We start from the raw sequence: 20,821 nt of genomic DNA on the forward strand, positions 1-20,821 counted from the left end.
TTTCAATAACTTAGGGTTTAAGAAAGTTGACCAAATAGGGAGGAGAGAGAGGGGGGCGGCCGACGGTGAGAGGCGCGGCTGGAGGTGGCAGAGCTTGCTCGGCGGCCGCGAGTGGTGGTGCAGGCACGGCAGGCTTGGTGGTCGCGGTGGCTGTGCAAGAAAACAAGGCCTTGAGGTGGAGAGAAAAACGAAAGGGAGAAAGAAGAAGAAACAGAGGGGAGATGAGGGAGTTACCGGCGGCGGGGTTGCAGCGACGGAGGCGGTTGTTGCGGCGGCTACGGTGGCTGAAGTGAGGAGGGCTGCAAGGAGGACGAGAGGGAGGAGGCTCACGAATTGCTGTGCGTGAAAGCTTAAACAAGAAGGGGAACGAAGAAGGAGATCGAAGGGTTACCGGCGGCGCGGCGGAGGGGAAAGCTTCCGGCGGTGGTGGCGGCTGAGAGTAAGGGACGCAGTGACGGAAGAGTGAGGGAGGAGGGTTTGAGAGATCCTGGTTTACGTGAATAGTGAAGGAGAAGGGATGGGTTTGTTTTGGTTTTTGTTTTCACGTGAATTAGGAAAAGAGAAAGGGAGTATGTAGTTTGGGTTTTATTACTTTGGGCTTCACCAATTGGGCTAGAGTTAGGAGTTTAATTTTAGGATTCGAATCCAAAACCGAAATATGATCGTTTTCTAAATTCAATCGATTTTCGTAATTCAAATTCTTTTTTTAACTTAAAATTCTAAAATTATTCTTTATTGCACAAACCGTTAAAATATTTAGAATATACTTAAATAAAATTAAATATACATTAAATATATAATAAAGTTCTAAAATCGTTAAATATTTAGAACATACTTAAAATAAAATAAATATACGTTAATTATATATTTATTACTTAAAATTCATAAATTCTATTTAAATATAAATAATGTACGTTAAAATATATTAATAAAATTTATAAATTTACGGGGGATTACATTAGGGGTATAAAAACTATAGGCTTTAATAGAATGTCAAATTGGGGATAACCTGTTGAAGGTAATACGTTACCTCACTCCTACCCAAGGTAACAATTATCCAAGAAACAATTTAAATCCACAACCCACTACATTCTCTCTCCTCTCTCATGTTTTTACTCCTTTAAACCTTCAATGACATCCATGTGTATGTTCTCAGGTTTTTTAATTTTATTTTTTTTAATTCAATGCCTGATTTTAAGTGCTTTCAAAATTACATATATCGGTACCTAGTATTTAAAAAGTGAAACCATAGATCATTAGATGTCACATGTCAAACCCTCCTTTTATCCATCAATTTATTTTTTTATTTATTTTCTTTTTATTGTTTGCTACATTTTACATCTCCAACACTTTTTCCACTTCATCTTTCTCAATCAACATCAATTCACCTTTAAATCATACACTAATTCAACCTTTTCCATTATATTTCCCTCTTTAACACTCACTATTAATTTACAATTTATTTATATATTCTTTCAACCTTCAAATTTCATGTCAATTAAAATTACATGTTCCCACTAAAATCATAAGCCCTCAATAAAATTAGAACTTTAAAAGACAGCTAAACAACCACTATATAACCGCCGGTTCTCTAAACGAAATCAAGAGCTAATTCGTGGAAAAACACAAACAAAATTACTCATGTAAAAGTTCTTGAGTTACCAAACCTCCATCTTTGGGGAAAAAATTTACCCATGCATTAATCTCATGAAAATGATTCCTTCCATAAGACCTCTCCCTTAATTTCTAAAGGCAATCCACTCGAGGTCTAACTGAATACCACTATATTAAAATCTTCAATGTTATTTTTAACACAATTACCCCACAAATGTCACATTCTATCATAATGGTGTGTTTGATAACTTGAATTTTATTTGACATTCTGAAATTGGGAAATTCAAGCGTTTGGAATGTGGAGAATTTCAAATCTAGCCCAATTCCACGACACAATTTAAAAAACCCATAAATAATTGAATTTCAAATTACTTTTTTTTTATCATGTCATTTGAAATTACTATACTCCTTCACAATGTACTAGGGATAGCAATATTAAATGGATACTCATTTACGCGATCCATCCACAGTTATTTAATGGATGTATACCCCAACTAAACAGATGAGATGCGGATGACAGATGAAGTGGATGACGGCTCAGGTCGGATACGAATGACACACGCGCGCTCCATCTGTTTATTATCCATCCATCCGTTTAATATATTTTTCACCCAAATTTTAATAAAAATATTATACATTCAATAAAATAGTTTAATTCTTATTGCATATTATTTTGTTCAAATCATTACTTGTTACTTTTTTATATAAAATAATTTTTTTTATTTATGAAAATGACTATATGTTAGAGTTGATATAATTCTTTTAAAATAAAACATTCATCCATTTTTCACTCGATCCACCCGTTCATCCGTTGATGACAGATGGGTGGATGTAGGTGATGGGTGGATGATGAAAGGATACCGATATGGTGGATTGATAAACGGATGGATGCTGGTGAAACTCCACCTGATCCGAATCCAACTCATTGACATCCCTACACTGTAGTGCCTAGTGTTTTTTTTAGAAAGTTCACTCTTCAAAATAACACACGTGATTTGTTGATCATCTTTATGCCGCCTCTCTCCTCTACCGTACCTTAAAGGATTCACCTGTGTCACCACAATCACCACCAAGTATCGCACCATCCTTCGTCGGTGCTAGATCTTCTTCAAGTCCACCTCTACTCTTTTTCTTCCAAGAATATCGTGACACTTATATTGGTTGAATTTTTTTCCCTACGTCAATTGAAATTTTCTTTTTTACATAGTTTCTCAATCGAATATTATTGTTGAGTGATGTCCATTTGGATGCCTTCTTTTTTTCCTCTTTGTAAAAGAAATATGGTAACATAGAGAAAATAGGGTAAGAGGTGAATAAGGGAGTAAATAATTTAGTAAATCAAAATTCTAATCAAATTTTAGTGTTTTTATAGGGTGGGAATTGGAATTGTAATTGGAATTGAAACATGTCATTTGTGATTCCAGAATTGAAATTCGGTATTTGAAATGAAATGAGTTTCCAGAGGCACTCAAAAGGTAAACGAAAGAGCAAAGAGCTTGTAGATCAGGGACCTACAACTCTGTGTTCCAAGGTCTCGGGGGAGACCCTTTATAGTACATGAAACGGGATAAGTATTTCAATAAAATAGCTCAATTTTTAGTGTATTGTTATTCGACGTCCGCATTAGCTAAAATCTCCCTCATTTATTACTAAAATACGATTTTGCCCTTATAAAAAATAACCACCCTTCTTTCATCCCTCACTCCTCCGGCATCCAATACTTCCCCCGCCCTCCTCAACAACTATTTCACCATTTGTTCCCAACACCACTCACCATCATCACCACTCAACTCACCATCATCAACATAGCCACCACCATCTCACGCAAGAACCACGACCTTCCTTCACTGTCATAAATTCAATTTCTTAATAATAAGAAAATTTATAACAGAAAATTCTAATTTAAAAACAGAAAAAAATAATAATTAAGTATCTGCTTGCTTGCCACGCACAGCCATTGCGTGGAAATAGAGGCCACCACGCACAGGTCGTTGTGCGTCGGCGACAAGGAACTCGTGCATTAGATCTGCACGACCTCCGTGTCGCCGGCGCAAAGCCTGTGCGCGACGGCCATGAGTTCCACTCAATGGTTGTGCATGGGCAAGAATTTAAATTAAAAAAAAAATTGAAAATACACGCACTCTGAGCAGAGGGAAAGACGAAAGCGAGGGAGAGGAGGAAGGAGGACTGACCAGAGAGGGAAGGGCGAAGGAGAGGAGGAAGGAGGGCTGAGCAGAGACGGAACGACGAAGGGCGAGGACGAAGGAGGGGAGGCCGCGAGTTGCAGGTGGTCGGACTGATTTTCTGCCGGAGTTTCTTGTGGGTGGCCTGACTGATTTAGGAAGGACTGGGAATGGTTGGGTAAGAGAGAAGAGGGAAGGGATGTCAATTTATTTACAAAGGGCAAACTCGTATTTTCCTGTGAAAAATGAGGGCGTTTTTAGCTAACGAGGGCGTTGAATAAAAACCCCCAATTTTTAACCAACCCTAGTACACTTAGGTAACCACTAAAAACTACCTAAATACACCAATATTAAATTTGACAAGTATTTGAAACGAAAAAGATTGTAGGTACGAATATGTATTGTATGTAAGGAGACCATGTTCCTTCCAATAGAAACAAATGTAAGGAGACCATGTTAAACATGGAGGGCAAAGTCTAGGATCTGCTTACCCAATATATATTCACCAATCTCTTTATCCCTTTCTTGCAAGTCAAAATAAAGATCAAGGGCGTGTTCGGAGGTTGAGGTAGCGGTAGCGTTTTTTACATAATCAAAAAGTTATATGTAAAATTTTAAAGTGTTTGGTCAAGGTAGCGGTTTAGGCACCGGTTAATGTTAGAGGTGGCAATTGAATAACTTTTGTGAAACGTTAAAATTAAGCGTTCAAAGGGTTATAGTAGAGAATTAAATAATATCAACCGATGTATTCCATGCTAGTTACTCATTACTTTGCCAGCTAATCATCACCCGCTACTTTTCACTGCTACCACCTACCATAACCGCTACCCGCTACTCAACCGCTAACCGCTAATTTTGCCGAACAACGCCCAAACCCAAAGGGGAGGAGATCCAAGAATTTTGGCCTCTCTCAGCTTGGTGTAGAAGCAACAGACGCTTACAAGTTAGAATCAACAACATCTTGGTCCATAAACTCAGAGATGGCGAAATGCAACCGAAAATCTGTGATTTATATACTACAAGAGAGCACCATTCATGGAACTTAGTCAAGTAACCAAATAGTAACAAAATACACGGAGAAAGATCAATCAGCTGCCTTTGGCGTTCTGAAGTTTTGATATGCCAGAGAAAAAGATACGAACAAAACATTCAGAATATTGAAAAAACTTACAAATTTAGAAAACTGTATTTCATCTTCTCAACTATGGGATAATGATGTCCAAGAATAATACAGTAAATCAATCTTCACTATCAGAACTTTCATATGCTAATCCTAGTAAAGATTTTACAGTGTTATCTGCTTTTTGGGAGGCTTGTTCATTTGATAATAACTGAGAACCCCTTTCTTTTACATTAAGCTCCTCAACCTTGTGCTTTGATGAAGCAATTTCAGTTACACCCATACTTGGCTGATTACCTTCAGATGAGTTTGACAACTTTGATCGCTTCGGTTTAATCTCTACTACTTTCTTTAGCAGGTCTTGCTGCCTACAAATCAATGTGTAATGTGTAACAAATTAGATTCAGACCATCCGTCAAGATGAAATTCATTGATTACGTTCTTCTATGGAACTTTTTACATAACGATAGTCTAACTAGTATACAAATTTCGCCAATAAACTTTATATCCATCAACAAAGGTATGGTGTGTGTGGGTAGTAAATGGGAAAGTCTGACAGATTGGATAATCTCAGATTTTCTCAACTTTATTATTGCAAGTTAGGTGCGGGTTGGGTCAAACCAGGATTGATTGTTCGAATATCAGACGATTGGTTCGAGTTGACATTTACGTCAATCCCACTCTTTGAGTTCATTCATGTTATCTATTTGTCATTGATTAAGCAACAAGGACTAAATTTGAAGCAGGCTATTCACATAAAGCAGGGAGTTATTTGGAGAATTTCACACATAAGAAAACCATAAGTTGAAGCAATGGACAGTGGCTTAGGTCAATTCAAGTTTGAGGATGACTCCAAACATTTTCACATATACCTTATCATGCGCTATCTAAAGCATGAACTCTTTCTAGGACCATTCACACTGAGTTAATGGATGAAGAACTAAAAACATGTTCATGTAGCAACCTAGCAGCCTAGCACTGCATGCCCACATATCTAGTGAAGTTATGGTAACAATAAATACTACAGGTTTGATTTACCTTATTCCACTCTTTGGCTTGGGCTCAACTCGAAGAGACAAGGGAGTCGGTACAGGTGAAGAATCTGCCAAATTTGCCGCTCTGTACGAATTGGTTAAGAATCACTGTAATTCAGCTACTGAACATACCACAGGGCAATAGTTATTAAGATAACAGTAGATGACCAACGAATCAAGTATGTATTCACTCCATATATTGTAACAAGAGAAATAATGTTAAGCATCTAACAATCAGATAATGAAAAGAAATAACATGCTAACTTGTATTCTCTCATATCATGCATTCCACTTCCAACTATTGGTTAACACACACAAGGGTATATCTGGCAATTTGAATCACGATATATGCCTAAATGTAATGTAGTAAAACTTCGTATTAGTTTAGACTATTTCATTAGAAAAATTCAACCGATGACGTTTTTCAGAAGACTGAAAATTCGAAAGCACGTGCCGTAAAGTGTAACTGAAACCTTTAATAAGCATGGGCATTATTTTTTTTCCAATAAGATGAAGACAATCTATGCTTAAAGCACTTTGTAAGACACTAGGATTAACACAAAGAACTACGGAGTACTTCATGCCCACATTTTACCTCCAGTTTAAACTTTTAAGGCATACCTCAAAGCACCCTCCCCATAAGACAATTTTATTATTCTGGCAAAACGCATTGCTACCAACAAAGGCTTAAACAAACAGCTAAAGAACATAATTCAATTCCAACCCACTGAACTTACTGAAGGCAATAGAACAGAAGAGGTGGTATACCCTTTATCCAGCCACATTAGTTTGATTGACAACAGCAAGCAATAAGATTTCTAAAACACTCAGAAATTATTTGAATCAAATTTCCAAACATGAACCCATAATAAAATTTACTATAGGGAACAGCCAGACCCATAATTGAGCAAGATCAAAATCAGCTTCTCAAAAGGTATCATACTTCAAACATATTTTCCACATAATTCTTCAAAAACTTCGGGAATGATGGACGGGCACAGAACATAAGATGTGGAGAAACATGAGCTTAAGCCAGCAGCATAACCAAAGCTAGACGAACAGGAAATGAACTGCCGCCGGCATAAAACCATGAGTTTGTTATGGTCTTCAAGTTCAAGGTTAATGGAAGTTGAAAAGTTAACATCTTATCTGCTTTCTGATAGAATTTTAATCTTATTCAATTAACTTAATTTTAAAAGGATATTTTGAAAGCAGCAAATGCTCGTTTCTCAGTGCGACGTAAAAGGCGTTCGGCATCTTCCTCAGCTTCCATCTGCTCCTTTAGATAGAGGAGGTCATCACTGTCTAATGCTGCATGATAAAACTCAAACAAAACATAGATGCTAAGTCTTCAACAACCGGCTACATAGGTAAAACATTCCCTCTTGTCAGAGGCTAGAAGTAAATAATTTCCTATTTTGCATGTTAGCCAAACATGTAGTGGGTTCATGGATGTTAAGAAAGAGAAATTACCACCCCTTCCATGAAGATAGCCTCCACGTTCTCCAGCAACCTCTTGCATCTGCATTGTCAACCACCCGAACAGAAAAGCCAGGATCCCTGTCGGGGCATGTTATCAGAAAACTGTCGACATTTTATTTAAACAAAACAATTCCTTCGAAAATCAATTTGTATTATTCACAGTCCATCATTATGTTACTTCGACCCCTGGTTGGGTGTCGAGCATCGACACGACATGATACTCAACACGATACTCTACAGGTGTAGGAGAAAGTGTCGACTCGGGTGTCGGAAAAAGGATCCAAAATCAAGTGTCAGGTCGGAGGAGAAGGGAACTAGAGAATCAAAAAGAAAAAAATATTGGTATCCAAGATGAAGACGAAGTTCCATCAGTGAATAAGTTAGTCTTACCCGATCAGATCGAAAAGCTCTGGATATCAAAGCTTGTTTAATGGAGCCATGGAGGATAGATGTTTGAAGAGAGGGAGAGTAAAACGGCGAAAGTAGAGGAGAGATAAAGTAAAACTAAAAACAGAAATGTTAGGTTACTTGCCCTCCTCCGTCAACTTACTGCCTCTTCTTTTTCTTTTTTCTTTTTATAACCCATGTGATATACTCTGTACTCCGTAGCTCATAATTGTACAACATATTGTTTTTCCTTGTTTTTATCTTCGTCGTCGATTATATTTCTATATTTTTTTAATTTTACAAATAATTTTGGGAAATTCTACTTTTGGGACTAAGGCTTTGTTGTTGTTTTTGTTGTTGTTGTTGTTTGGGAAATTCTACATGGTGGCCTCGTGGTTTTGAAAAAATCCACAAATGGTAGAAACAAAAAACTTCAAGTTTCCATAGTGACCTTGTGGTTTTCTTATTTCATTATATGCCATTATATTGTGTTTTGATAGCTAACATACTATTTAATTTTAACGTTAATCCTAAAATTATTAACCTACCTCTAGTTAACACTTACCCTGACAACATTTCACCACCACTAAGCATTCAACCCAGTGGCAAACTGGCAACCGCAACCCAACCTCCTAAAATTATGGTTGCCCCTCTCTCCTAACAAAAAAAATGGTTAAAGATAAAATATCAACTGGACCCAAGCTAAGCTCTCTTCCAGTAGGCAGCATTATGAAGAAAATCGTGAAATTAAACATATCAACTGAATCATCTCTCAAGCTTTCTTCCTCTTCACTGGTCAGGTTATTCCTTACCTAGAGATCAACAGAGATCTTGCCGAGAAGAAGTGTAAAATCGTGTAGCAGCACTGGACACATAATTTCTTGCTTGACTCAATTCTGCTGCTGCCAGATCGATGGATCAACTCTCTGCTGATTACGATCAGATGGTTAAGGAGAGGCCTGATGAAGAGGAATGGATAGGAAGCGGTAGTGTGAGGAGCTAAATCAGAGGTTTCGCTGGTAGTTTTGCAGGATAGGTAGGTGTTTCGGTGGTCAGAGTGGTGGTTACCGCTGGGTTAGTGGTGGGATGGGCGGTAGTCAAAGATAATAAAGATGGGTGTTACGAGGTAGGTTAGAAATTTAGGATTAAGGTTAAATTAAATGAAAAGTTAGCTATTAAAACAAAAGTAAGGGCACATAACGAAATGTACAAATACTACAAGGCCACTTTAGAGATTGATTTTTTTTTTTTCAAAACCAAGAGGTCACTGTATACAATTTTCCAATAACTTTTTGTATGAAAAAAAGTCTGAAAGAATTCAGATACCTTTAGATGAAAGGCATACTCTGACCGTGCCACGGTGTCTAAATTTTGGGTCGGAGTGTCGGATGGACCCGGACTCTTCGACACCTTGTCGAACATGACACCTAAACTCTAAGCAACATAGCTCCATCATGTTACATACTAAGGCTCTATTTAGTTCACCTGCTTTTGACTGAAATTAAGTTATCTTAACTTATTTTATCTCTGAAAGAACTTATGTGTTGTCTAAAAAACTTATTTTGTCTAAAATTGCCGAGAAAAAAAAAATAATAAACATCCTTTGCATGAACTTACTTTGTCTGAACTTATCAAAACTTAAATAAACTTATTTTGTCATAAATACGTCAAAATAAGTTTTTATAAAAAGACCCTAAGCACTTTAGGGGAAAAAATAAGGTGCTAAAAAACTGAAAATCGATAAACAATAGAAATAACTTTGGCCAAACCAACCAAACCAAAAATAGAAATAACACCTTGCAGAACTTTTTCCTTGACAATAAACATATGGATAGGGACTGGCATATGCACAAGCTAGTGGTAGACCCCCTTCGTTGCACAGTAAATACTCCTCTATTTTCAATTCCCATAATCCACCATTTGTTTTAGGAAAAATTGATGTTATCAGTATCAACTATGGCCGATTTACTTTAAAAGGTCCCAACTTTTGAATATCTCAGAGTGGTCCCAACTGTAGAGAGTCCTTTCCAAAAATGGTCCCTTAGTTAAAATTAAGTGTTAAATAACTTAATTAAGACGCATCTCTCGTGTAATAATCATACTTTTTAATTAAATGAAGTAATGGAATAGTATGATATGCTTAAATCAACTTAATTAACAGTTTAATAAACTGAAGGACCATTCTGGGAAAACCCACCATAAAGTTGAGACCACTCTAGAATAATCAAAAGTTGGGACCTTTAAAAGTGAAGTGGCTATCAATATCAATTTTTCCTTTGTTTTAAGAGTATCACTTTCTACCATTTTTTATTACTTATCTCTCTCTTCACATGTTCCTACTCCAAACTATTTTTTCTCTCCAAAGGTCCCCACACCAACTCACACCATCGTATTTTTCAAATAAAGAATCTACCACTAATTCCACTGGCATATTATTATACTTTATTCACCTCAACCTCCTAAACTATGTGCCAATCATACCGATGCACTTAAACAACGGAGGGGGTACATTTTACCAAATTACTTCTCAAGAATAAATAGTTCGTCCATACCAGATTACCCATGACATTTTCACAGGCACATGGCTTTAGGCAAAAAAATCGATGACTTGTTTTTATTATATAATAGTTTAGGGAAAAAATAGGGTGCTGAAAAACTGAATATCGATAAGCAAGAGCTCTAGTGGCCAAACCAACCAAACCAAAAACACACCCTAAGCACTTTAGGGAAAACATAGGGTGCTGAAAAACCGAAAATCGATAAACAATAGCTCCAGCGGCCAAACCAACCAAACCAAAAACGGAAATAACACCTTGGAGAACTTTCTTCTTGACAATAAACCTAGGGATAGGAACTGGAATATTCACAAGGTAGTGGTAGATTTCTCCCCCCTTTGTTGCATAGTAAATACTCCCTCCATTTCCACTTCCCATAATCCGCCATCTGTTTTTAAGAGTATCACTTTCTACCGCTTTATACTTAGTTTTAAAAAGCGCGCTAAAAGCGCGGGGCGACAGGGGGCGCTGCTAAACGCTTCAGGTAGGAGTAGCGTAGCGAGGTTCAAGAAGCGAGCGCTTTTTGCGCTTTATGTGGAAGCGCGCTTTTTATGAAGCGTTCGCTTCTTGTGTTAGGGGCGCAGAACTTGTTTGAATTAAATTAAATTAACATGTGCTACTCACGTGACCCATTTTTTATGGGTTTTTGTTGTGTTTAACGGTCAGAATAGTAAGTATAGGAGAGAGAAAACTCCACCTACGAATTTGGGGGTTTTTGGATAAAACCCTAGCTGCGATTTGGAGGCTGTCCAGCCACCTTGCTACTGCCGGATTTCTCCAGCCACCAAGCCCAAGAGTCGCCGGAAAATCTCGCATCTTCAGGTTAGTTTAATTCTTCTTTCGATTTCTTTTTTTTTCATTCTTCTTCTCTCTGTTTTTTCGATTTTTCTCTCTTTTTTACGATTTTTCTGTCTTTTTTTTCGAATTTTCTCTCTTCTTCTCTCTCTCTTTCCGCCATTCTATAGAGCTGTGTGTTTCTGGAAGAAGAAGATATATGCGTTAAAAAGAAAAAGAACTGGGCAGCTTGTCTTCTTTATATTTTATAATCTGCTTTTTGTATTTATTCTTTTATTTTTATTTTTTTACTCTTTTTTTATTCTGTTTTTAATTATTATTTTTTCTGATTTTTTTTCTGCTTTTTTTATTCTGATTTTTTTATTCTGCTATTTTATTCTGCTTTTTTTGTATTCTGCTTTTTTTATATTCTGCTTTTTTATTATTTTTTATTATTTTTTAATTCTTTTTTTATACTTTTTCTCTCTTTTTTTCAAACCAATCAGTAGGCAATCAGTAGGCTTTTTTTTCCCTCTGTTTTTTCTATTTGATTCAAACCTCTGTTTTTTTTCCTCTGTTTTTTCTAAAGTTCTGTTTTTTAATATTAGGATGGCTACCAATGAGGGGGGTTCAAGCACCTTCCTTAGACACCGTGGATCCGGCAAGAAAGTATGGTAAACCGGAACCTACTAATAAGACCAATTGGCATTGTAGCTTTTGTGGTAAAGTAACAAAAGGAGGGGCTCTACGAATGAAACAACATTTGGTAGGAGGTTTTAGAAATGTGACCAAGTGTCCTACTTGTCCCGAGCATGTGAGGGAGGAAGTGAAACTTTTTATGATCAAGAAAGCACAAGCTAAAATTGATAGCCAAATGATGCCAAGGGTTAACCAATTTGATCATGATGATGATGATGAGGAAGAACAAGATTGTGAAATCATGAATTCAAAAAGTAGCCAACCACTACGTAAAAAACCAAAAGTCAAGGGTCCCATGGATTTCTTTGTCACTACTCCTTCCGAAAATGTCTTGAACAATGTTACATGGAACGCGGGACGTTTCGGAACGTGGTACGGGAACGGGAACGTGGAACGCCGCCTCTAAAGTTCCCGGAACGTTGGTCTTTTTTAATATAAAAAAATTAGCGAAATTAATAGTATGCTTTTTATTATAGTTACTGTAAAATGGTAAAGGGTACATTCAAATAAAAAAAGTAACTGGTAAAATTAGTAAAGTGGGGATCCCAGAATATTAAAAATAAATTAAAAAAGGAAGACTAAAGTTGAAATTTAAAGGCAGTTGTCAATTTCCCATAATAATAAAGTAATCACGTGGAATGAGGAGTTGAAAAAGTAAACTTGTCAGTTTCCCAAGACAAGATACCCACTAGTTATTATTTTTTATTTTTTTTGCTGTCAAATAAAACAAAAAGAAAAAGAAAAATTCAGTTATCAGTAAAGTAATCACGTGGAATTAGGAATTGAAAAAGGAAAATTGAGGACCCTTCCTCTTCTTCATCTTCTTCGTTTCCCACGATAATAAAAACCCCATTTTTTCTGTACTTCTACTGCGAGTTTCGACTGAAAATTGCGGCATGGTCGGAGGTGAACGTCGGAGACGACAATGTCCACTCCGTTAGACTCGCCTTAACCTCGCGAGCAAAAGGCCCAACATCTCGCGATAGGAACTCTTGTCTTTCCCCTTCAATTTCTAGATCTAGGTTTTCAGAAGTTTGGGACGCCATTTTCAACGACCCGGGTCGCGATTCAACCACGTTTCGGGACGAACGAACCCGGTTCGTGGAACATGGCCACGTACCACGTTCCGGGTATCATTGGTCTTGAAAGGTAGAAAAGATAGAAAATATATCTTTGGTGCTTGTGAGAAGCAATTGAGAGACAAAACTTGTAAAGCGATTGCAAAGTGGTTTTTTGATGCGGGGATACCCTTTCATGCGGCTACTTATGATAGTTTCAAAGGCATGCTTGATGCCGTTGCACAATATGGCATGGGATTCAAGCCACCAAGCATGCATGAGCTAAGAGTTCCTCTCCTCAAGAGTGAAGTAGAGGAGATTGATAAACTAAAGGAAGAGCACAAGAAAGAGTGGGCAACAAAAGGTTGTTCAATTATGTCCGATGGATGGCGTGATTCGATTGCCTCAAAAGACATTGTGAACTTTCTTGTCAACTCTCCAAAAGGTTCTTTCTTCATAAAATCCATGGATGTTTCCAATGTTGTGAAAGATGCGGATTTGTTGTTTCATATGCTTGATGACATGGTAGAGGAAGTTGGAGAACAAAATGCAATCCAAGTGGTGACGGATAACGCATCCAATTATGTTAAGGCCGGTAAGAGATATAGATCTTCTTCTTACTTTATATGTTATATTTTATTTCCTTTTATTTGAAACTAATTAACTAAATGCCTTTTCTTTTGTTATAAATTTGTAGGAAGATTGTTGGAGGCTAAAAGACAACATCTTTATTGGACTCCTTGCGCCGCACATTGTTTGGACTTGATGTTGGAAGATATTGGGAAAATTCCTAAGGTCAAGAATGCTTTGAAGAAATGCATCTTCATGAATGGTTATATATATAACCATATAGCTCTTGTGAACTTGATGAGGAAATTCACAAATCAAAGGAATTTGCATAGGCCGGCGGTTACAAGATTTGCTACATCTTTCATTACTCTTGCTCAATTTCATAAGCAAAAGAGTAACTTGAGGAAGATGGTTACTTCTCAAGAGTGGAATACCTCTAAGTGGTCAAAGGATGTGGGAGGAAAGAAAATAGCAACATACTTTTTGCAAGACACTTTTTGGAGAAATGTCTTATATGCTCTTAAGTTGACCGGTCCACTAGTTAAGGTGCTTAGAATTGTTGATGGAGAGAAAAAGCCTCCTATGGGATATATTTATGAAGCCATGGATAGGGCTAAGGAGACTATCTCTAAGAGTTTTGGAATGAAAGAGGAGAAATACAAAGAAGCTTTTGAGTTCATTGATAAAAGATGGAATTGTCAACTTCATCGACCTTTGCATGCGGCCGGTTATTATCTAAACCCCGAGATCCATTATGATAATGTTGAAAATGTCGAATGTGAAGAAGTGATGTTGGGTTTGTATGATTGTATTGGAAGGATAGTTCCGGATGTTGAAACTCAAGAGAAGATTCTTTTGGAATTGGATTCATTTAAGAATGCCACCGGTCTCTTTGGTCATTATATGGCTATAAGACAAAGAAAGACCAAATCCCCAGGTAATAACTAACTAACTACCCTAAGTTTATAAAACTTTAAGTATATCAATTGTTTTATGTTGAAATTAATTGATCACTAACTTAATTTTATTATTTTTGTAGCGGATTGGTGGTCTAGTTATGGATCTTCAACTCCCGACCTCAAGAATTTTGCCATAAAGGTTCTTAGCCTAACTTGTAGTGCTACGGGTTGTGAGAGAAATTGGGGTGTTTTTCAAAAACTTCACTCCAAAAAGAGGAATCGGTTGGCACAAAGTCGATTGAATGACATGGTGTATGTGAAAGCTAATCGAGCTTTAGAGCGTCGATATAAGAGAAAAGACACCATTGATCCCGTTCTTTTAAGAGAGATTGATGAGAGTAATGAGTGGTTACTTGGGAGAATGGAAGAGAATTCTTCGGATGATGAAGGTGATCTTGTATTTGAGGGTGATGACTTGACATGGGCTAGTGTTAGTAGAGCCGCCGGAGCCAATGATCCAATCTATGGCACTAGAGGAGCAACAAGGGTTGCTAGGGAGTCCATGCCATCCTCATCTAGAGTTGATAAAGGAAAAGGTCCGACTACTACCTCCACTTCTAAATTTTCTCGTCGAGTTGTGATTGTGGATGATGATGAAGAGGATGAGGAAGAAGATATTGGTGAAGATGGAGATTATCTAGATGATGAGGATGAGTATGATGCTATCGATGATGATGATGAGCTCTAGGAGCATAGGGGCAACTATAAGCTTGAAAAACCGAGTTTGCTTTTCTTTTTTCCTTTTTTTAGTCTTTCTACTTACTTGCTTATGTTGGTTGTGACTTTTGTGAGCTTGTGACTTACTCTAAGTCTTTGGTTAGTACTTTAGACTCTTAGACGTATGCCGGTTTGATGTCTAGTAATGAATTATGCTTCCTTTTCTTAATTTATGCATTTATAATATAAGAAACATATTGTTTTAAGTACAAAATATGTTCTAGAAATGATTTTAAAGGTTTTTGGCACTTAAGGTGCGCTTCACCTACGAAAAGCCCGCGCTTTCGCTTTGCGCTTTAGCTCCAGAGCCCTTGTGCGCTTCGGTGCGCTTCGCGCTTTTTAAAACTAAGGCTTTATATTATTTAACTCTCTTCACATGTTCCCACTCCAAACTATTTTAATGTTTCTTTCACTCCCATGGTCCCCACACCAACTCACACCACCCTATTCATCAAATAAAGAATCTACCACTAATCCCACTTGCATATTATTATACTTTATTCAACTCAACCTGCTAAACTATGTGCCGGTCAAACCGATGCACTTAAATAATGGAGGGAGTACATTTTACTAAATTACTTCTCAAGAATAAATAGTTTGCCCATACCGGATTACTCATGACATTTTCACAGGCACATGGCTTTAGGCAACTAAATTGATGACTTGTTTTTATAATATTTGTCCTAGTGTATTTTATGTATTGTAGTTAGTGTATTGTGGGTCATTCTTTTTATTGTGTAATATCAGGTAGGTCTTTTTTTTACCGATTATTTTAGAAGGTACTAGCTCCGTTTCACAATGATCTTAACATTGTCCATTTTGGTTTATTTCAAAATGTTCGTAACATTGTGTTGGATTTTATTTTAGGCACACCCCCTATACTATCACGCCCCCAAAACATTTACACATTTCCATTCACTCTCTCTTAATCTATCCATCTTTTTCTTACATCACCCACATTTTTACACTCTTTCTCTCATTTGTCTTAACATTTTTTAAAATAGTAAAGGATATTTTGATATTTACCACCTTTTAAGTTTCAATTTTTTGTATTTACCACCTTATAAAATGTAATTTTATATTTACCACCTTAATTTTATGAAACGTTTTATATTAACCATATTTTGACGAATTTCATCCAAATTTCCATCAATGTGAGCCCTATTTACCTAACACTTTTAAACCTAATGAAAGAGGAGGAATTTTTAAAAAAAATGGGTTAAGTAGGGCCCACATGGGCGGAAAATTGGATGGAATCCGTTAAACATGGTGATTACAAACGTTTCATAAAACTAAGGTGGTAATATGAAATTACATTTTATAGTGGGGTAAATATGAAAACGGAGGTAAACGCAAAAACTTGAAACTTAAAATGGGGTAAATATGAAAAAATCCAATAGTAAATGCTAAGATCATTTTGAGACGGAGGTAATAGTAAATAACTGGATCCAAAAGGAAATGAGAGATATGGGGAAAAATAAAAGGTGGATCCATGTTATTCATAAAAGTGCTGCAAATAATGTATGATGGATGAATAAGGAAAGTGTTGCAAGTAATCTAGGACGAAGGGAGTATGTAATCTTTTCTCATTAAATAGAGTGAATACTACAACCAACAAAGTTTATTTGTGATTCCCCATAAGAAATTTGTTGCTCGCCACACTTTTTATAATCTGTTTATGACCTAAGAAAACTGCGAACCAGCCAACCAGGTTGCTACAGGGACAGCAAAACACACTCTAAATACCGCTTCTAGGGACAGTGAAAATATCCATCGCAATCAATGCACACAAAAGAACAATATCTCAAGTCATCAATTACTCATCCTTAACATGAGCAATTAAGAAAAGCCTCGCAGTCAACTCTATTACAACCCCATTTAATAATGCTCTAGTTACATGCCATTTAAAGCTGCGATTTGATTTTCATATGCATTCATCCAGGAAAAAAAGAAGCTTATTTTTAACTTGGGGAATTTACCCCATGATTCAGAAAATTGAAGCTGGTTTACTACAGCTGGAGTATGGATTTTTAGTTTCTAAAGTACTGAGAGAGAAGTAGAGAACAAAATAAATGAGCAAGGAAAGGTGTGACGAGTAAGACCGACACCTGACCATCAGAATTGACAGTAACTAAAGCCACCTGGGTCAGAACTGAGAGGAAAATGTGCTGTCAGTGGTGTCAGATAAATCACTAGAAGCAGAAATCAGAGATCAAACAGAAAACGTTTTTATTCTATTCACATATAGGAGTAATAATTTTAAATTGAACTACAAAGCACCAAAAAATTACTTCGTACCACCTCCGTTCCTTGAACATGTATCCGACACACACTTTTAGGCAAATGGAGAGACAGTGTAACTTTTGGGGACCACTTGGTTTGTTTATAATTTATAAAGAGGAAAAGGGGTGTGGGTTTAATATATTTTATGGGTAATAAAGAGTGTAGGAGAGATAGTGTGTGGTCCAAAGCTACATAGAATAGTAATATAAAGCTTACCAATAAAGGAAAGATTCCAAATGGGTACATCTTCAAGGAACGGCCCAAAATGGAAAGTGGATACATCTTCAAGGAACAGAGGTAGTAGATGTTTTAGTTTCACAGAACATATAAAGTAACAATGTTATTTAGCACTCCCACCCTAGCTGAAGCCATCAAACTCAAGGAGTAAATACATGGGCAGTGGCATTAGATATAGAAACGTGTCAAACGTCAATACAAGGAGAAATGAAAAGGACACCATTTAAAGATAAAAATTTGGAAGATGAAATAGGAAAGATTTTGCTCCACTACCGGTCAGTGATATTCTTATGTCTATTTCCAATGGAGCCAATGATTCATTTGTTCTTTTGGTTGTGGGATGTAATCAACTAAATCAAAATGGCTCTTAAAACCTCTTCGCTTCCTTTCCATGAAGCAGAATATGGTCGTCCCGTTGTCGTCCCCTTATCGCTTCTGGGTCAATTGGAAACAACCTCTCTACAATTGCAGGGGTAAGGTTGCGTATGTCCGACCCCCCCCCCCCCCTTTACCCCACTTCTTGCGGGAGCCTCTTTGAGACAATGAGGGTAATGATGATAATAATAATACCGGTCAGTGATATTCTAAAACTTACTGCTTATCTGTCCCATAATAGTTTGCAAATTTTCCTTTTCCATCAAACCCAAATTAGTCTGAACACTTCCTTTTTTTTACACAGTCTCACCAGTTTTAAATCATTGCTTACTCTTCCTTTTGGACTCAATATCTTCTTTCATACTACTTTTTCATGAAAATAACAATATAAATATTCCATTAACTCCCAACACATCTAATTTTATTAAAATAAAAATCAATAAATCAACCACAACTTAACTCCTAAACTATGTGTATTGATAAGTGTTTGAACTAATATGGTAAGGAGAGAGTAAAATAAACTTCAGTACACCAAAAAGACGAGACGACTGAAATTCAAATTACGCAATAAGAACAATGTAGTTTGGTGCCTACTCACTTCAATACTTTCTACGCTTTTCATATTATCTTGAAGTACAACTATAGCTAGCATGTAAATGTCTAATATAGAGGGTGTCGATAAGTTTACCACTGTAGCTTCTTAAATCTGCAAGACATAAACCCAACATATGCATATGAAGTCTTATAATAGCTTTGAATTAAGCTCTGGCAGCAGCAAGACTACATTATGACATCTTAATCAAAACATGGCATCAAAGTCACTTTAGTGGCTAAGTCCTTCTAGCTATGCAACTACAGCATTTGCAGATGTTTATTGTCATCTTATGTAACCTATAAACACAGCCAAGAGTAACCCCATTTTACTAAGAAAATAAGCATTGCCTGTTACTAAAATCCCAACTAGAACTAGTTTTTCTTAGGAATCAATGAATCATAATTACTACATTCATTTCTTGTCAACTAGAGAATCAGTTTCTAATACCATTGTGGGCTCAGACTCGTTCGTTTCTTCACGCTCTTCAAGTTATCAATATTACAATACGTCACTTGCATAGTCGACTTCAAAGTCTCTAGCCACGGCTGTTTTATTTCTTAGCCCACCTTTTGCAAAAGGTACATGACACCCTGTGTATCACTTGGTGGGAAAGCAGGATCATGTTTAATTGTTGATCTACATGGCAGCCAGCTTCATTGTGTGGTTTAAAGTCTTCTAACTTCACAGTTAAGTAGGTGGGATCTGTTCTAAATTGCGACGATGCCTTTCAGATTGAATGTCCTTGCTCATCTAATGGCTCATTGAAATATACTGTCCGAGGGAAGAAAGGAAGGATGGCAAGTGAAGAGATATATTACTAGTTCACTACTCCTTCCTTCCAAATTAATTACTAGTTCACTACTCCTTCCATTCTAAATTAATGGCATTATGGGATTTACATGTCAAACCTCGACCAATTTCTCTAAGAATATATTGACAAAACTCGAATATATATGTATTGTGTATATTGTTGGATTTGTAATATAAAGTAATCTACTTTTTGGATCAATATATGATGAAAATATGGCTGTCCCACTTCGATCTCGCTCACTCAAAAGACGCAATTAATTTGTAATTGACGGGATAGTTAAACACAAGGATAATGAATAAGGTTTATGCGATCATCTTCTATAAGCCATAGAACTGAAAATTCCTAAGAAATTCTAAAAGTAAGCTAAAATAAAGAAAAACAGCTATTCAAAATCAATTAAAGCCTTCAATGGAAGCAACAAGTCGCCAAAGAAACTGATAAAAAACCCAAAAAAAAAAAAACAAATCCCAAAATCAATTGTACAACCGTATACACCAAATAATATATAGTAGCCGACCAAACAAAAGTTGATTTGAATTGAGGGGAAAGGCGACAAGCTAACCTTTGCCACCATGCGTTGGAAAGTGATATCTTCATCATCGATTTTATCTTTACCTTTGCCGGATTTCTTATCTGCAAAATACGCAACCAGAATTACGATTCAAACGTCGAGGAGTGCAGATGAAGCTTTATAATATTGGAATTCGGAAGGGAAAAAACCCTAAATTTGAAGCAAATGGCAATTACCTTTTGGGTCTGAGAGGTTTGTGTACTCCCTAACTTCTCTTCCTGCCATTGATGGAACTCGGGAAAAAGCTGCTGTTGTGAAGGCAGCTGTTGTTGTGAAAGGGCCGTTAGACTTGACTCAGTTTGAGATAGGAGAAAGATTGCAACTCTGCAAGAAGGAGTTGAGTCAAAAAATACACAATTTGAACACACATAGGGTTGTGCACGGGTCTAAAAACGGACTGGATTGGAACCGGTTGGTCCGATACACTGGAATTTCCAGATTTCATAAACCGTGGAACGGATCGGGAAAATCCCATCTGGACCTAATTGGTCATATTTTCTTGATTTCGGTGTATTTAAATGTTTGTTTTTTAAATGACAAGTTAACACTATGTTGGTCGATATAAACAAGGATCAAATGCTTTAGTATATGTAATTTTCGCTTTTGAAGACCAACATCCAGAATAACCACTTGTACATTAAGTTTGTAGTCAAAAAATATTGATACGTGGATTTTCTCTAGCAATTTTCCTTTTCATTATTGAAGTTCTACGATCAAATCATACAAGTTAAAATAAACAAAAAAAAAATTATTAGGAAAGAAAATTCAGGCGAACAACCTGAAATCATCCTTACATA

At 36.7% G+C, this 20,821-nt stretch overlaps 2 protein-coding genes across 8 annotated transcripts; one reads left to right on the top strand and one right to left on the bottom strand.

Moving 5' to 3' along the window:
- Nucleotides 1-4,876: 4,876 nt before the first annotated feature.
- Nucleotides 4,877-20,466, bottom strand: LOC110805401 (uncharacterized). Of its 7 annotated transcripts, none has more exons than XM_056836824.1 (6): nt 20,201-20,466; nt 20,016-20,086; nt 7,425-7,473; nt 7,155-7,262; nt 5,956-6,037; nt 4,877-5,285 (listed from the first exon to the last, which is right to left on the bottom strand). In XM_056836824.1, the coding sequence occupies exons 1-6, from the start codon at nt 20,247-20,249 to the stop codon at nt 5,036-5,038; spliced, it is 609 nt and encodes a 202-aa protein (XP_056692802.1). In that variant the 5' UTR covers nt 20,250-20,466; the 3' UTR covers nt 4,877-5,035. The 7 variants fall into 7 exon arrangements, with proteins under 7 accessions (XP_056692802.1, XP_056692803.1, XP_056692807.1 ...); XM_056836825.1 differs by having other exon boundaries at nt 7,425-7,511; nt 20,201-20,271; XM_056836829.1 differs by lacking the exons at nt 20,016-20,086; nt 20,201-20,466 and adding an exon at nt 11,073-11,361.
- On the top strand, nt 12,405-15,321 carry LOC110805400 (uncharacterized). The gene is made up of 3 exons (XM_022010996.2): nt 12,405-13,501; nt 13,604-14,413; nt 14,516-15,321. The coding sequence occupies exons 1-3, from the start codon at nt 13,132-13,134 to the stop codon at nt 15,121-15,123; spliced, it is 1,788 nt and encodes a 595-aa protein (XP_021866688.2). The 5' UTR covers nt 12,405-13,131; the 3' UTR covers nt 15,124-15,321.
- Nucleotides 20,467-20,821: the final 355 nt, after the last annotated feature.

The sequence above is a fragment of the Spinacia oleracea genome, chromosome 2, assembly GCF_020520425.1.
Source record: "Spinacia oleracea cultivar Varoflay chromosome 2, BTI_SOV_V1, whole genome shotgun sequence".
NCBI classification, from domain to species: Eukaryota; Viridiplantae; Streptophyta; class Magnoliopsida; order Caryophyllales; family Amaranthaceae; genus Spinacia; species Spinacia oleracea.

What these genes read in the sequence shown, in the direction of transcription:
- LOC110805400 (XM_022010996.2), top strand. Translation starts at nt 13,132, where the DNA reads ATGCTTGATGCCGTTGCACAATATGGCATGGGATTCAAGCCACCAAGC. An exon ending in ATCCAATTATGTTAAGGCCG is followed by an intron (nt 13,502 to 13,603) that starts GTAAGAGATATA and finishes ATAAATTTGTAG; the next exon opens with GAAGATTGTTGGAGGCTAAA. An exon ending in AAGAAAGACCAAATCCCCAG is followed by an intron (nt 14,414 to 14,515) that starts GTAATAACTAAC and finishes TTATTTTTGTAG; the next exon opens with CGGATTGGTGGTCTAGTTAT.
- LOC110805401 (XM_056836823.1), bottom strand. Translation starts at nt 11,191, where the DNA reads ATGCGAGATTTTCCGGCGACTCTTGGGCTTGGTGGCTGGAGAAATCCG. An exon ending in CTATCTTCATGGAAGGGGTG is followed by an intron (nt 7,263 to 7,424) that starts GTAATTTCTCTT and finishes TTTATCATGCAG; the next exon opens with CATTAGACAGTGATGACCTC. An exon ending in AGCATTTGCTGCTTTCAAAA is followed by an intron (nt 6,038 to 7,154) that starts TATCCTTTTAAA and finishes CCAATTCGTACA; the next exon opens with GAGCGGCAAATTTGGCAGAT.